This window comes from Monodelphis domestica, chromosome 1 (genome assembly GCF_027887165.1).
Source record: "Monodelphis domestica isolate mMonDom1 chromosome 1, mMonDom1.pri, whole genome shotgun sequence".
Classification (NCBI taxonomy): Eukaryota; Metazoa; Chordata; class Mammalia; order Didelphimorphia; family Didelphidae; genus Monodelphis; species Monodelphis domestica.
Genome location: NC_077227.1, coordinates 339,859,068 through 339,873,473, shown reverse-complemented (window position 1 = coordinate 339,873,473; position 14,406 = coordinate 339,859,068). Strand labels below are relative to the sequence as shown.

Sequence of the window (14,406 nt, the reverse complement as noted above, 5' to 3'; positions counted from 1 at the left end):
TCTTGTGTTCACAACTCTGCTGACTTATCAAGGTGTCTGCATAGTTGGGCTGAGGAAAGAACAACTGACTCTTCCGAGAATCCATGGTGAGAGAAACTTCATGGGAATAGGTCTGAAGGAAAGCTCTCACTCCATCTATTCCCAAAAACTGTGAGGAGGACACTCCCCCCACATGGTCAGCTGCAGACTGTACAACTTGAAGCATCCACCACTTCCTCAGTCTGAGAGCCAGCAGCAGGACAATGAAGGTAAAGAACAGGCAGGAAACCACAGCCACTGCTATGACCAGGTAAAATGTGAGGAGAGAGTCATCCTGGGACTCAGGGGCAGGGTGGCTGCTGAGGTCTGAGAGGATCTCAGGGATGCTGTCAGCCACTGCCACAGTGACACTGATGGTGGCAGAGAGGGGAGGTTCCCCATTATCTGTCACTGCCACAAGGAGATTCTGCTTGAGGGCATCTTTGTCTAGGAATGCCCGGACAGTCCTGATCTCCCCTGAGTGCAGGCCCACAGAGAAGAGCCTTGGCTCTGTGGCCTTGAGCAGATGGTAGGATAGCCAGGCATTCTGGCCAGAGTCTGCATCCACTGCCACCACCTTGGTCACCAGGTAGCCTGGCTCTGCAGAGCGTGGGGCCAGCTCCACTCCACTGGAGCCATCTGTGGGGAAGGCAGGGTACAGGATTTCTGGAGCATTGTCATTCTGATCCAGGATGAACAGAGTCAGGGACACATTGCTGCTGAGAGGAGGGTCCCCAGAATCCCTGGCTGTCACTCTCAGCTGAAGCTCCTGGGACTGTTCATAGTCAAAAGAGCACAGAGCATAGAGCACACCAGTCTCTGAGTTGATGGAGACATAGGAGGATAGTGGTGGTGCCTCCAAGGGGAGGTTACTGTCCACAAGGGAATAGGTGACTAAGGCATTCTCCTGGCTGTCTGGGTCTTGGGCAGTCAAGGAGTAGATGGAAGCTCCTCTGGGGTTGTTCTCCTGGATGTAGGCAGAGTAGGCTGACTGACTGAAAGTGGGTGGGTTGTCATTGATGTCTGTCACATGCAAGAGGATGTGAGTGTCTGTAGACAGAGGTGGGCTCCCAAAGTCTACTGCAGTCACTGTGATGTTGTACTCAGACACCTGTTCCCTGTCCAGAGCCCTGTCAGTCACCAGTGAATGATAGTTGTCCACCTTCTTTTCTAATTTGAAAGGCAGGTCATCTGGGATCGAGCACAGGACCTGACCATTTTTGCCAGAGTCTCTATCATGCACATGGAACAGAGTAATGATAGTGCCAGGGGGAGCATTTTCAGGGATTGAGCTGGTGACAGAGGTGATAGTTACTTCTGGGGCATTGTCATTCACATCTACAACAGTGACATGAATTTTTGCTCTGCCCCAGAGACCAAGACCATCTTGAGCCTCTGCTTCCATCATATAGAATCTCTCATCTTCATAGTCCAGATTTTGTAAGGTTAGAAGTTCTCCAGTCTCAGAATTTAGTTGAAATATTTCTGAGTTCTTCCCAGGTATTTTTACTAGAAAATATCTTACCTGAGAATTGATTCCCTCATCTGCATCTGTAGCATTCACTGTGAGCAGCACTGTCCCCTGTGGTACATTCTCAGGAACATTCATGGAATAAATAGGTTGAGTAAACACTGGTGCATTGTCATTTACATCTAGGATAGTCACGCGGATTCGAGCAGTGCCAGAGCGGATCGGTTCTCCTCCATCCCAAGCTGAGAGAACTATTTGGAGAGTAGGTTCTTTCTCCCGATCCAGTGCTCGGTCCAGCACCAGTTCTGGGTACTTGATCCCATCAGCTCCGCTTTGCACTCTCAGAGAAAAGTGATGGTTGGGGCTGAGTTCATAGCCCTGGAGGGAATTTACTCCCACATCCGGATCATAAGCACTTTCTAGAATAAGTTGGGTTCCCGGAGTTGTGGTTTCACTGATTTTTAGTTCTAGCTTCTCTGCTCGAAAGCGAGGGGCATTATCATTGATATCGGTTATTTCTACCTCCACTGAATAAATGTTCAAGTTATCCTCTATGAGAACATTAAAATTCAGCAGACACTGGGCACCCTGTGAGCAGAGTTCTTCCCTGTCTATTCTTTCCACGGTGATTAAGCTGCCGCTTCTGACATTGAGAGCGAAATGCTGCTTCTTACCTCTGGAAACAATGTGGGCCCCTCGTTCCGACAATTCCTGAAGTTCCAACCCCAGGTCCTTGGCGATGTCGCCCACGAAAGAGCCCTTCTCCATCTCCTCGGGAATCGAATAGCGGATTTGCGCGGTCAGGGTGTCCCATAGCAGCCCTAGAAGAAAACAAAGCAGGATTCGGCCTCTACCATCCTGGTGTTTTTGCCAAGAGACCATTGCTTCTCTGAGAAATATTCTTCCTGCTGTCTGTGATTGACTCGTGACTCCTCTGTTTTCCTGGTGGTCTGTGTCCAGAGGCTATATCTGGAGCTTCAGGTTAGGAGGCTGTGTTTCTCTGCATTCGTGAGTGTGTGGGTTGGGTCTTCCGGTGCTTTGTGCACTAGGACCTGGGAGAATTAGGCAGGCTCTCTCCTTGCATTTCTCTTCCTGAATGGTGAACAGCGGCACCCAGAGTCTAAATCAATTTTTACACCCCTTCTAGTTATCTACAAAGGCTAAATAGGCTATTTGCCGTTATGAAGTGAGCGATTATAGAGGGTCGTGGAATTGGAGGTATCTTCAATCATAAATTCATAAAATCATAAAAAAATTACAGTTGGTAGTGATATGTGAATTCTTTTACTCCCAATTTTTATAATTTTTTTTGTTTTGTTTTCAGGTTTCTTACAATTACCTATTAGCCTAAATAAATGATAACTCACCTAGGTGACAAAGTGACTGAGAGGATAGAGCAATGGTCTTGAAGTAAGAAAAACATCTTTCTGAACTCAAATCTGATGTCAGATAGTTAATACTTCTGTGACCCCAGGCAAGTTACTTAACCCTTTTTACTTAACATAAGAACCTCTTTCCTTCATGTGTAAAATGAGTTGTAGAAGGATGTGGCAAACCAGTAGTGTATTTTTGCTAAGGAAACACTAAATAAAATTAGGAATAGCTGGATATAACTGAACATCAATAAATATCTTTTGTAGAACATAAAATTTCTCTTTTGTTATTGGTTATGTCACTTTACAACCTTAGAATGATAAATATATTCTCTCTATCTTAATGCATCTGTTAAGATTTATCTATGTGTCAATGGATACCCATATTTATCTATATGACTATCTTAATATATTATCTATACTTCAAGAGTTATTTTGACATAGTTCTAGTTTGTACCTGAGAACAACATATTAAATATTCATGGATTAAATATATAATTGTAGCCTGGCAGTTCAATGTACTTAGCATCAACTCAAGTTTGTTACATTTGAAAATGTTCTCCCAAAACTTGTAAAGCAGTAATGTGAAAAATGAAGTGGTAGAAATAGGTCACAAATATCAATTGACTACAACCAAGGGTTTGTGAGGATCAGATGAGAAAATGACTCCTAAGCATTTTGTAAGCCTTATTGCACTATGTAAATTCTAATGAGTTATTATTGTTATTATAATTATAACCTCCAATCACCAGACCACTAGCCTGATGATGTCATTATTCCATGATCCTTCTATTGCACTGCAGCTGAATTTAAGCAATGTTTATAAAATATGACAAAGTCTAGTAGGAAGGTCATGATGACACAGCTAAGAATAACCTGTCTTCTTCAATGTAATGTTGATAAAATGTAATCATTTTTAGACCTGAAAAATAAATCAAAAGCAATTTTTACTATCTTGGAAAAGTTTTTCAATATTTTAAGGATCTGATATTTCTTCTTAATTTTTGAAAGTTTCTGGAGCTAAAGTTTCATACTCTAAAGAGGATGAGGTTAATGAATCCCTTCATATGTATTTAGATTGACATTCAGATGGTAGAAATAGAAATACAACTCATTATTTGGGGTATAGTGATAGTTTTTGAGAAATGGCAAAGCATGACAGTGTATTGAAGTATTAGTTAAACATCCAATTCCAACTTAAAAAAAACCTGTTGATATGCTCAAGGAAACACAGTCTTCAAAAAAGTGAATCAGAACTAAGTTATTCCTGTGTGGAGTTTCACCCATGAAAATCTAAGTCATCATTTGGTAACATAGGAATTTAGAAAGCTCAAACAGAAGTGTATTTACTGAAAATATTATGGAAAATTATACATGAACTTATCATCCAACAAATATACCCAGTAAATCTAGCCATACTACAGTTCTCAAAATCCAGGGGGAAATATAAATATGCAAAAGGAGAAAATATTTATTTCACCTTCTTTAAATAAGTAGAAATTGCACATGCTTCTATTTTAGTTACTACAACAAACCTTTAGACTATATTAATTTGAGATTCCATCTTAGAAGCAGCTTCATTTACACATGTGTGGACATATGCAAAATTATGTAAAGTAAAAATTCAAAAGTTGTTTGGCCATCTGAATCTGTAATCCATTAAACTTGGAATCTCAAACACAATTATGCATTTGAGGTCAGTGGAGCAATTTCTAATAGACATATATAGGTAGCTTAGCCACCAATGTGACCTAAGGAGTGCTAAGTATAAGTTCCCATTCCTTGGGTTTTGACTGGATGATGCCCATGATACCTTGAAGTTCTCTATGGTATTATGCTATACAGTAATAGGTTTACTGGAATTGAGCTCTTAGATCATATATTCATAAGCAAAGTAATTAGAAAAAGGATTGGACCTCTCCAGTGAACAATAAAGATAGAAAAGTAACATCACAAATCATAGGCAATAATTTGCAAGTCTATTTTACAGAACAAAGTTTACCTGGAAAGATGTTTGTTCATCTTTTCCTTGAAGTAAAGACTGAGCAGGAAATGGAGACTCCTTTTGTTCACAACTCTGTTGACTTATCAAAGTGTCTGCATAGTTGGGCTGAGGAAAGAACAACTGACTCTTCCGAGAATCCATGGTGAGAGAAACTTCATGGGAATAGGTCTGAAGGAAAGCTCTCACTCCATCTATTCCCAAAAACTGTGAGGAGGACACTCCCCCCACATGGTCAGCTGCAGACTGTACAACTTGAAGCATCCACCACTTCCTCAGTCTGAGAGCCAGCAGCAGGACAATGAAGGTAAAGAACAGGCAGGAAACCACAGCCACTGCTATGACCAGGTAAAATGTGAGGAGAGAGTCATCCTGGGACTCAGGGGCAGGGTGGCTGCTGAGGTCTGAGAGGATCTCAGGGATGCTGTCAGCCACTGCCACAGTGACACTGATGGTGGCAGAGAGGGGAGGTTCCCCATTATCTGTCACTGCCACAAGGAGATTCTGCTTGAGGGCATCTTTGTCTAGGAATGCCCGGACAGTCCTGATCTCCCCTGAGTGCAGGCCCACAGAGAAGAGCCTTGGCTCTGTGGCCTTGAGCAGATGGTAGGATAGCCAGGCATTCTGGCCAGAGTCTGCATCCACTGCCACCACCTTGGTCACCAGGTAGCCTGGCTCTGCAGAGCGTGGGGCCAGCTCCACTCCACTGGAGCCATCTGTGGGGAAGGCAGGGTACAGGATTTCTGGAGCATTGTCATTCTGATCCAGGATGAACAGAGTCAGGGACACATTGCTGCTGAGAGGAGGGTCCCCAGAATCCCTGGCTGTCACTCTCAGCTGAAGCTCCTGGGACTGTTCATAGTCAAAAGAGCACAGAGCATAGAGCACACCAGTCTCTGAGTTGATGGAGACATAGGAGGATAGTGGTGGTGCCTCCAAGGGGAGGTTACTGTCCACAAGGGAATAGGTGACTAAGGCATTCTCCTGGCTGTCTGGGTCATGGGCAGTCAAGGAGTAGATGGAAGCTCCTCTGGGGTTGTTCTCCTGGATGTAGGCAGAGTAGGCTGACTGACTGAAAGTGGGTGGGTTGTCATTGATGTCTGCCACATGTAAGAAGATGTGAGTGTCTGTAGACAGAGGTGGGCCCCCAAAGTCTACTGCAGTCACTGTGATGTTGTACTCAGACACCTGTTCCCTGTCCAGAGCCCTGTCAGTCACCAGTGAATGATAGTTGTCCACCTTCTTTTCTAATTTGAAAGGCAGGTCATCTGGGATCGAGCACAGGACCTGACCATTTTTGCCAGAGTCTCTATCATGCACATGGAACAGAGTAATGATAGTGCCAGGGGGAGCATTTTCAGGGATTGAGCTGGTGACAGAGGTGATAGTTACTTCTGGGGCATTGTCATTCACATCTACAACAGTGACATGAATTTTCGCTCTGCTCCTGAGACCAAGTCCATCTTGGGCCTCTACTTCCATTTCATGGAATTCTGCATCTTCATAGTCCAGATTTTGTAAGGTTAGAAGTTCTCCAGTCACAGAATTCAGTTGAAATATTTCTGAGTTCTTCCCAGGTATTTTTACTAGAAAATATCTTACCTGAGAATTGATTCCCTCATCTGCATCTGTGGCATTCACTATAAGCAGCACTGTCCCCTGAGGTACATTCTCAGGAACATTCACGGTATAAATTGGTTGAGTAAACACTGGTGCATTGTCATTTGCATCCAGGACAGTCACTCGGATCCGAGCAGTGCCAGACCGGACTGGTTCTCCTCCATCCCATGCCGTGAGCATGAGATGGTGAATAGGTTCGTCCTCCCGGTCCAGGGCCCTCTCCAGTATCAGTTCTGGGTACTTGACTCCTTTAGCTCTACTATGTACTTTCAGGGAGAAATGATCGCTGGAGCTCAGTTCATAGCCCTGGAGGGAATTCACTCCCACATCAGGGTCATAAGCATTTTCCAGTAGATGCTGTGTTCCTAGAGCTGTGGTTTCACTGATTTTTAGTTCTAGCTCCTCTAGTAAAAAGTGAGGGGAGTTGTCATTAATGTCGATTATTTCCACCTCTACTGAATAAATTTTCAATGTATCCTCAACCAGAACATTAAAATTCAGCAGGCACTGGGTGCTCTGTGTGCATAGTTCTTCTCTGTCTATTCTTTCTCCGATGACTAAGCTGCCGTTTCTGACATTGAGAGCGAAATACTGCTTCTTACCTCTGGAGACGATTCTAGCCCCGAGCTGCGACAACATCCTCACCTCCAGCCCCAAGTCCTTGGCGATGTTGCCCACAAAAGAGCCCTTCTTCATCTCCTCGGGAACTGAGTAGCGGATCTGGGCAGCACTGGTTTCCCACAAGCTTCCCAGTAGAAAACAAAGGAGGACCGGCGGCATGGAGATTTTGCGTTTTTGCTCAGCGATCATTCTTTCAGTTAAGAAACGATCTTCTGCAACTTTCAGAGTTACACCTTGAATTCTGTTTTCCGTGTAGTACTTGTCCAAAAACCCAAATCTGGATCTTTTAGGGTCGTGAATGTCTGTGCATCCTGGAGTGTTTTAGTTTGGCCTCTGGGATCTTTTTGCCCTAGCGACTAGGAAGATTAGCTGGCCCTCTCCCTGAATTTCTCGTGATGATTGGGGAATAGCGGCGCTCTGAGGTTAAATAAGTTATTGCACTCGTTCTGAGTCTACACAAACGCAAGGAATGTCATTAAGAAAGAAATTAAAGTCATCGAATTGAGGTTACCTCAGATCTTAGTTTCATAGGATAATAGGTTTACTGTTTGTTGTGATAGTTTTAGGTAATCTTGTCCAACAGTGTTAAAAATATCATTTAAAAATGTCAATCTTTATTATTATTATTTTAGGTTCTGTAACCTTTACCTTCAATTACGCAGACTAAATAAATTACAATTCACACAGGAGATTATAACATTATATATATTCTATGGAATCAATAAAAGTATTTTCTAGTCTTTTTACATATTTCAGACCATAAAATTGTAAATATATTGGCCCTGTTAATTTCAGTTCAACTCTGTATATGCATCCATTGTTTTGCCATACATTAATTTATCGGAATATCTGTCAATATTATTTATTTTGATGCGGTAGTGATTTGTCCATGATAATAAATAAATTATAAAGTTTTGGATGATGCACTAACATTCTAAATAAAATTAGTAATAAAATAAATAAAAATTTAAATATTTCAAATATTTCATTATTTATTTAAAATTCAAAACAACTATTTAAATGTTTTTAAAATAAAAATTAAAACCATAATGAATTTTATAACTAACCTTTCAGTTCAATAGATAACAAAACTGAAGTGTTTTCTATCTCTCTCTGTCTGTCTGTCTATCTATCTATCTATCTATCTATCTATCTATCTGTCTGTCCCCAACATGATGAATATAATCTTGGACTTATCCATTGACTCTAGCCTACTGGGATATGAAGTTAAGGTCTCAAAACAATTTAAAGTAACCTCAGTTCATGTAAAGTTTGACAAACTGAAATGAAATGCTGTTTTTAGAAATGAGAAAGAAATCAAAAGCAACATTGACTATCATGACTGAGCAATTGAACATAGAAAATTCTCCAGTATTTCAAAGATCTGATGTTTCTAAGAAAAAGGATAACAAATCTCTCTATATTTTTCTAAGTTGGCCTCAGATGGTAGACATAGAAATTCTTGTTATATGGAGTATAGTGATGGCCCCTTGAGAAAATGTAAGATATGACAGTGTGGCATTATTCCTTAAATGTCCAATTCCTGATCAAAGGAGAAAAACATTTTCCTGTGTTTGTGGATTCAAAACTAAATTATGTCTCTGCATAAAGACTAAAATTTCACAGATACCAATCTCCAGAGTCAATATTTAGTAAAATAAATATTTGTAAAGTTATAATAAGAAAGTCCCTATAGCAAATTAAATGAATGCAAAAGAGTGAAACTCTACTCTCTGTATCTTTCCCTCATCTAACAAACATATGCACAAAATCCAACCATACTATACACATCTCAAAATAGGGAAATAATTTGTAAAAATGCAAAAAGGAAAAATAATCCACTCATTTCACTTTGTCTAAAAGAATGAGAATTATGTTTCTCATGAAACGAAATATTATATTTCAGCTACTACAACAATCCTTTATAGTACGCATTGATTTGAAGGCTCATTTTTAGGACATATGATATATATTTAGGATATAATATATGTATACCTGCAAATATATATGTGCATAGGTGTATACATATGCATGTATATTTATGTGCAATGCATTTTTAAAGTATTTGAGGATTAAGAAATATATTAAACCTTGTAATGTATTAAATGTATTAAACTTATAATCTCAGACACAGTTATACATTTGAGGTCAGTGGAGCAATTTCTAATGAAAAGGGAGACCTTGGGAAAATAATTTAAATTCATTGGATAGAATTTTCCATCCCTTTGGATTTGATTGGATTATGCCCATGATACCTTGAATCGATCTATGATATGCTATACAGTAATAGGTTTACTGGAATTGAGCTCTTAGATCATATATGCAGAGTAATTATAAGATGGATTGGACCTCTCAAGTGAACAGTAAAAATAGAAAAGTAATATCACGAATCTCAGGCAAACAATTTGCAAGTCTATTTTACAGAACAAAGTTTACCTGGAAAGATGTTTGTTCATCTTTTCCTTGAAGTAAAGACTGAGCAGGAAATGGAGACTCCTTCTTGTGTTCACAACTCTGCTGACTTATCAAGGTGTCTGCATAGTTGGGCTGAGGAAAGATCAACTGACTCTTCCGAGAATCCATGGTGAGAGAAACTTCATGGGAATAGGTCTGAAGGAAAGCTCTCACTCCATCTATTCCCAAAAACTGTGAGGAGGACACTCCCCCCACATGGTCAGCTGCAGACTGTACAACTTGAAGCATCCACCACTTCCTCAGTCTGAGAGCCAGCAGCAGGACAATGAAGGTAAAGAACAGGCAGGAAACCACAGCCACTGCTATGACCAGGTAAAATGTGAGGAGAGAGTCATCCTGGGACTCAGGGGCAGGGTGGCTGCTGAGGTCTGAGAGGATCTCAGGGATGCTGTCAGCCACTGCCACAGTGACACTGATGGTGGCAGAGAGGGGAGGTTCCCCATTATCTGTCACTGCCACAAGGAGATTCTGCTTGAGGGCATCTTTGTCTAGGAATGCCCGGACAGTCCTGATCTCCCCTGAGTGCAGGCCCACAGAGAAGAGCCTTGGCTCTGTGGCCTTGAGCAGATGGTAGGATAGCCAGGCATTCTGGCCAGAGTCTGCATCCACTGCCACCACCTTGGTCACCAGGTAGCCTGGCTCTGCAGAGCGTGGGGCCAGCTCCACTCCACTGGAGCCATCTGTGGGGAAGGCAGGGTACAGGATTTCTGGAGCATTGTCATTCTGATCCAGGATGAACAGAGTCAGGGACACATTGCTGCTGAGAGGAGGGTCCCCAGAATCCCTGGCTGTCACTCTCAGCTGAAGCTCCTGGGACTGTTCATAGTCAAAAGAGCACAGAGCATAGAGCACACCAGTCTCTGAGTTGATGGAGACATAGGAGGATAGTGGTGGTGCCTCCAAGGGGAGGTTACTGTCCACAAGGGAATAGGTGACTAAGGCATTCTCCTGGCTGTCTGGGTCATGGGCAGTCAAGGAGTAGATGGAAGCTCCTCTGGGGTTGTTCTCCTGGATGTAGGCAGAGTAGGCTGACTGACTGAAAGTGGGTGGGTTGTCATTGATGTCTGCCACATGTAAGAAGATGTGAGTGTCTGTAGACAGAGGTGGGCCCCCAAAGTCTACTGCAGTCACTGTGATGTTGTACTCAGACACCTGTTCCCTGTCCAGAGCCCTGTCAGTCACCAGTGAATGATAGTTGTCCACCTTCTTTTCTAATTTGAAAGGCAGGTCATCTGGGATCGAGCACAGGACCTGACCATTTTTGCCAGAGTCTCTATCATGCACATGGAACAGAGTAATGATAGTGCCAGGGGGAGCATTTTCAGGGATTGAGCTGGTGACAGAGGTGATAGTTACTTCTGGGGCATTGTCATTCACATCTACAACAGTGACATGAATTTTCGCTCTGCTCCTGAGACCAAGTCCATCTTGGGCCTCTACTTCCATTTCATGGAATTCTGCATCTTCATAGTCCAGATTTTGTAAGGTTAGAAGTTCTCCAGTCACAGAATTCAGTTGAAATATTTCTGAGTTCTTCCCAGGTATTTTTACTAGAAAATATCTTACCTGAGAATTGATTCCCTCATCTGCATCTGTGGCATTCACTATAAGCAGCACTGTCCCCTGAGGTACATTCTCAGGAACATTCACGGTATAAATTGGTTGAGTAAACACTGGTGCATTGTCATTTGCATCCAGGACAGTCACTCGGATCCGAGCAGTGCCAGACCGGACTGGTTCTCCCCTATCCCATGCTATAAGCATGAAGTGGTGAACAGGCTCTTCCTCCCAGTCCAGGGGCCTCTCCAGTACCAGTTCTGGGTACTTGACTCCTTCAGGTCTACTTTGTACTTGAAGAGAGAAGTGATGGTTGGGGCTCAGCTCATAGCCCTGGACCGAATTCATTCCCAGATCTGGATCATAAGCACTTTCTAGGATAAATTGTGTTCCCGGAGTTGTGGTTTCACTGATTTTTAGTTCTAGCTCCTCTGCTCGAAAGCGAGGGGCATTATCATTCACATCGGTTATTTCTACCTCCACTGAATAAATGTTCAAGTTATGCTCAATTAGAATATTAAAATTCAAAAGGCACTGGACCCTTTGGGAGCAGAGTTCTTCCCTGTCTATTCTTTCCACGGTGATTAAGCTGCCGCTTCTGACACTGAGAGCGAAATGCTGCTTCTTACCTCTGGAAACAATGTGGGCCCCTCGTTCCGACAATTCCTGAAGTTCCAACCCCAGGTCCTTGGCGATGTCGCCCACGAAAGAGCCCTTCTCCATCTCCTCGGGAATCGAATAGCGGATTTGCGCAGTCAGGGTGTCCCATAGCAGCCCTAGAAGAAAACAAAGCAGGATTCGGCCTCTACCATCCTGGTGTTTTTGCCAAGAGACCATTGCTTCTCTGAGAAATATTCTTCCTGCTGCTGTCTGTGATTGACTCGTGACTCCTCTGTTTTCCTGGTGGTCTGTGTCCAGAGGCTATATCTGGAGCTTCAGGTTAGGAGGCTGTGTTTCTCTGCATTCGTGAGTGTGTGGGTTGGGTCTTCCGGTGCTTTGTGCACTAGGACCTGGGAGAATTAGGCAGGCTCTCTCCCTGCATTTCTCTTCCTGAATGGTGAACAGCGGCGCCCGGAGTCTAAATCAATTATTACATTTCTTTTAACAATGTTTACAAAGGTGAAATGGGCCAATTGCCTTATAAAAAAAGAGATTATAGATGGTCGTGGGGTTAGAAGTATCTTGGATCATAGATTTATAGGGTCAAACGAAGAATTACAATTGATAGGGATGTTTTCTTTACTGTCTGTCAATCTTTGTAAAGTTTTTATTGTTAGGTTCTGTTACTGTTACCTTTACTAAGTATTAGGCTGGATTAATTATAACTCATCCCAGTGCTGATACCGTTGTTTCATAGAACACACAAGCTTCTTCTTTGTTGATCCCTTTATGACTATAGAATAACAAATATATTGATTCTCTTAATCTCAATGCATCTGTGGATATTTATCCATATGTCTAGTGATACCCATATTTGTTTGCATGTGTATCTCAACAAATTATCTATACTTGAAGCATTATTTTGAAATGACATTAGTCTGTACTTAATAGTAAATGATTAATTTTTGCATTATATATTAACTTTATAAAGTACAATCAGGTATTAAATAAATTATATAATTGTAGCCTTGCAGTTCAAAATAGTTAGCATCACTGAAATTTGCAACTACATTTTAAAATGCTTTCCCAACCTTATAATACAGAAATGTGAAAAATGTAGTGGTTAAAATAGGTCATGAATAGCAATTGGATATAACCAAAGTTTTGTTAGGATCAAATGAGATAAATAAAAAAGGACTTTGCAAATCTTAAAGCATTTTATAAACACCAGTTTTAAAAATTGTGTAGTTGTTATTATTAGTTGCTAATTACCAGTTCCCCAAAGTAATGATGAATTAATTTCCTGAAACTTTTACTGAACTGCTGCTGATTGTAAATTTTTATTTATTTTTTTATTCAGCCTCCCTCTCCCTCATCTGGCAAAATATGTAGATTATGCCTTTTGTGTTTCCACTTCTCAGTTCATTCTCTTGAGGTGAACATTCATGAGTTATTTGTTAAATTAAAAAAAATTATAGCTTTATATAATATTCTCCTGGTTCTATTAATTTCAATCTTATTTATCTTATGTAGTTTTCCCCAAGATTCAAAATAAATGAATCTACTCATTGTTTCTCATGGCACAGTAGTACTCCATAATAATCATATACCACAAATTTGTTTAGCTATTCCCTGATTGATAGATATTCCCTCAATTTCTTGTTCTTTGTCTCCAGAAGGGGAGCTGATATAAATATTTGAGACATATAGGTTCTTATCCTTTTCCCCAGATCTCCTTGGGAAATAGACCCAGGAATATTGCTGAGTCTAAGGATATAGAGTTTTATAGCCCTCTGAGTGTAATTCCAAATTGCTCTCTAAAGTGATTGGATCCGTTCACACAACTACCAACAATAGATAAGTGTTCCTACTTTTTCACATTCACTCTAACATTTGTAATTTTGGACTTTTGTCATTTAGGCCAATCTAATGGGTATGAGATCACATCTCAAAATTGTTTTGGTTTTCATTTCCTTAATCAGTGGTGATTTTCAGCAATTTTTTCATGTACCTATATATTGCTTTGATTTCTTCATATGAAAATTGTTCATTCATATCTTTTGTCCACTTATCAATTTGGGGGTGGTCCTTATTCCCATAAGTTTGACAACATTCTCTATATATTCTTGATATAAGAACACTGTAGTTGAATTTAAACAGTGTTATTAGAGAAACTAGTAAAATTTGGAGCAAGAATGTTGTGATGCCACAATTTAGAACAATCTCTGTCAACATAAAGCTGATAAAATGTAATATTGCTTTTAAAAATGAAAAATAAAAACAATTTTAATAACATGACAAAGCAATTGAATGGCAAAATTTTCTCCGACATGTAAAGGAACATTCTATGTTCCTTTTAGTTGATGGGCTGTTTAATTTCTGGGTTCAAAGTTTCATATTCTCCATGAGATGAGATAATGAATCTCTTCTTATTTATGTAAGCTCATTATCAGATGACAGGAAATGAAATACAGCTCATCATTTGGGGGAGAGTACCTTGAGAACATGTAAGGCATGACAATGTGTTGAATTATTATTTAGATGTCTAGTTCCTGTTAAAAAATAACCTAATTATGTGCTCAAGGAAGTATAAAGTCTTCAAATAAAGTGAATCTGAACTAAATTATGCCTGTGCACAAGAACTAGAGCTTCATTCATTAAAATCTCTT

At 40.8% G+C, this 14,406-nt stretch overlaps 2 protein-coding genes across 2 annotated transcripts; both read right to left on the bottom strand.

The window, feature by feature from the left end:
* Positions 1-2,382: 2,382 nt before the first annotated feature.
* On the bottom strand, positions 2,383-7,719 carry LOC100027408 (protocadherin gamma-A2-like). Its single transcript, XM_001377668.3, has one exon. It carries the CDS (start codon positions 7,292-7,294, stop codon positions 4,847-4,849), a length of 2,448 nt encoding a protein of 815 aa, XP_001377705.3. The 5' UTR covers positions 7,295-7,719; the 3' UTR covers positions 2,383-4,846.
* Positions 7,720-8,201: 482 nt separating this feature from the next.
* LOC100027391 (protocadherin gamma-A2-like) lies at positions 8,202-12,533 on the bottom strand. The gene has a single exon (XM_056821685.1). It carries the CDS (start codon positions 11,972-11,974, stop codon positions 9,524-9,526), a length of 2,451 nt encoding a protein of 816 aa, XP_056677663.1. The 5' UTR covers positions 11,975-12,533; the 3' UTR covers positions 8,202-9,523.
* Between the last annotated feature and the right edge of the window lie 1,873 nt (positions 12,534-14,406).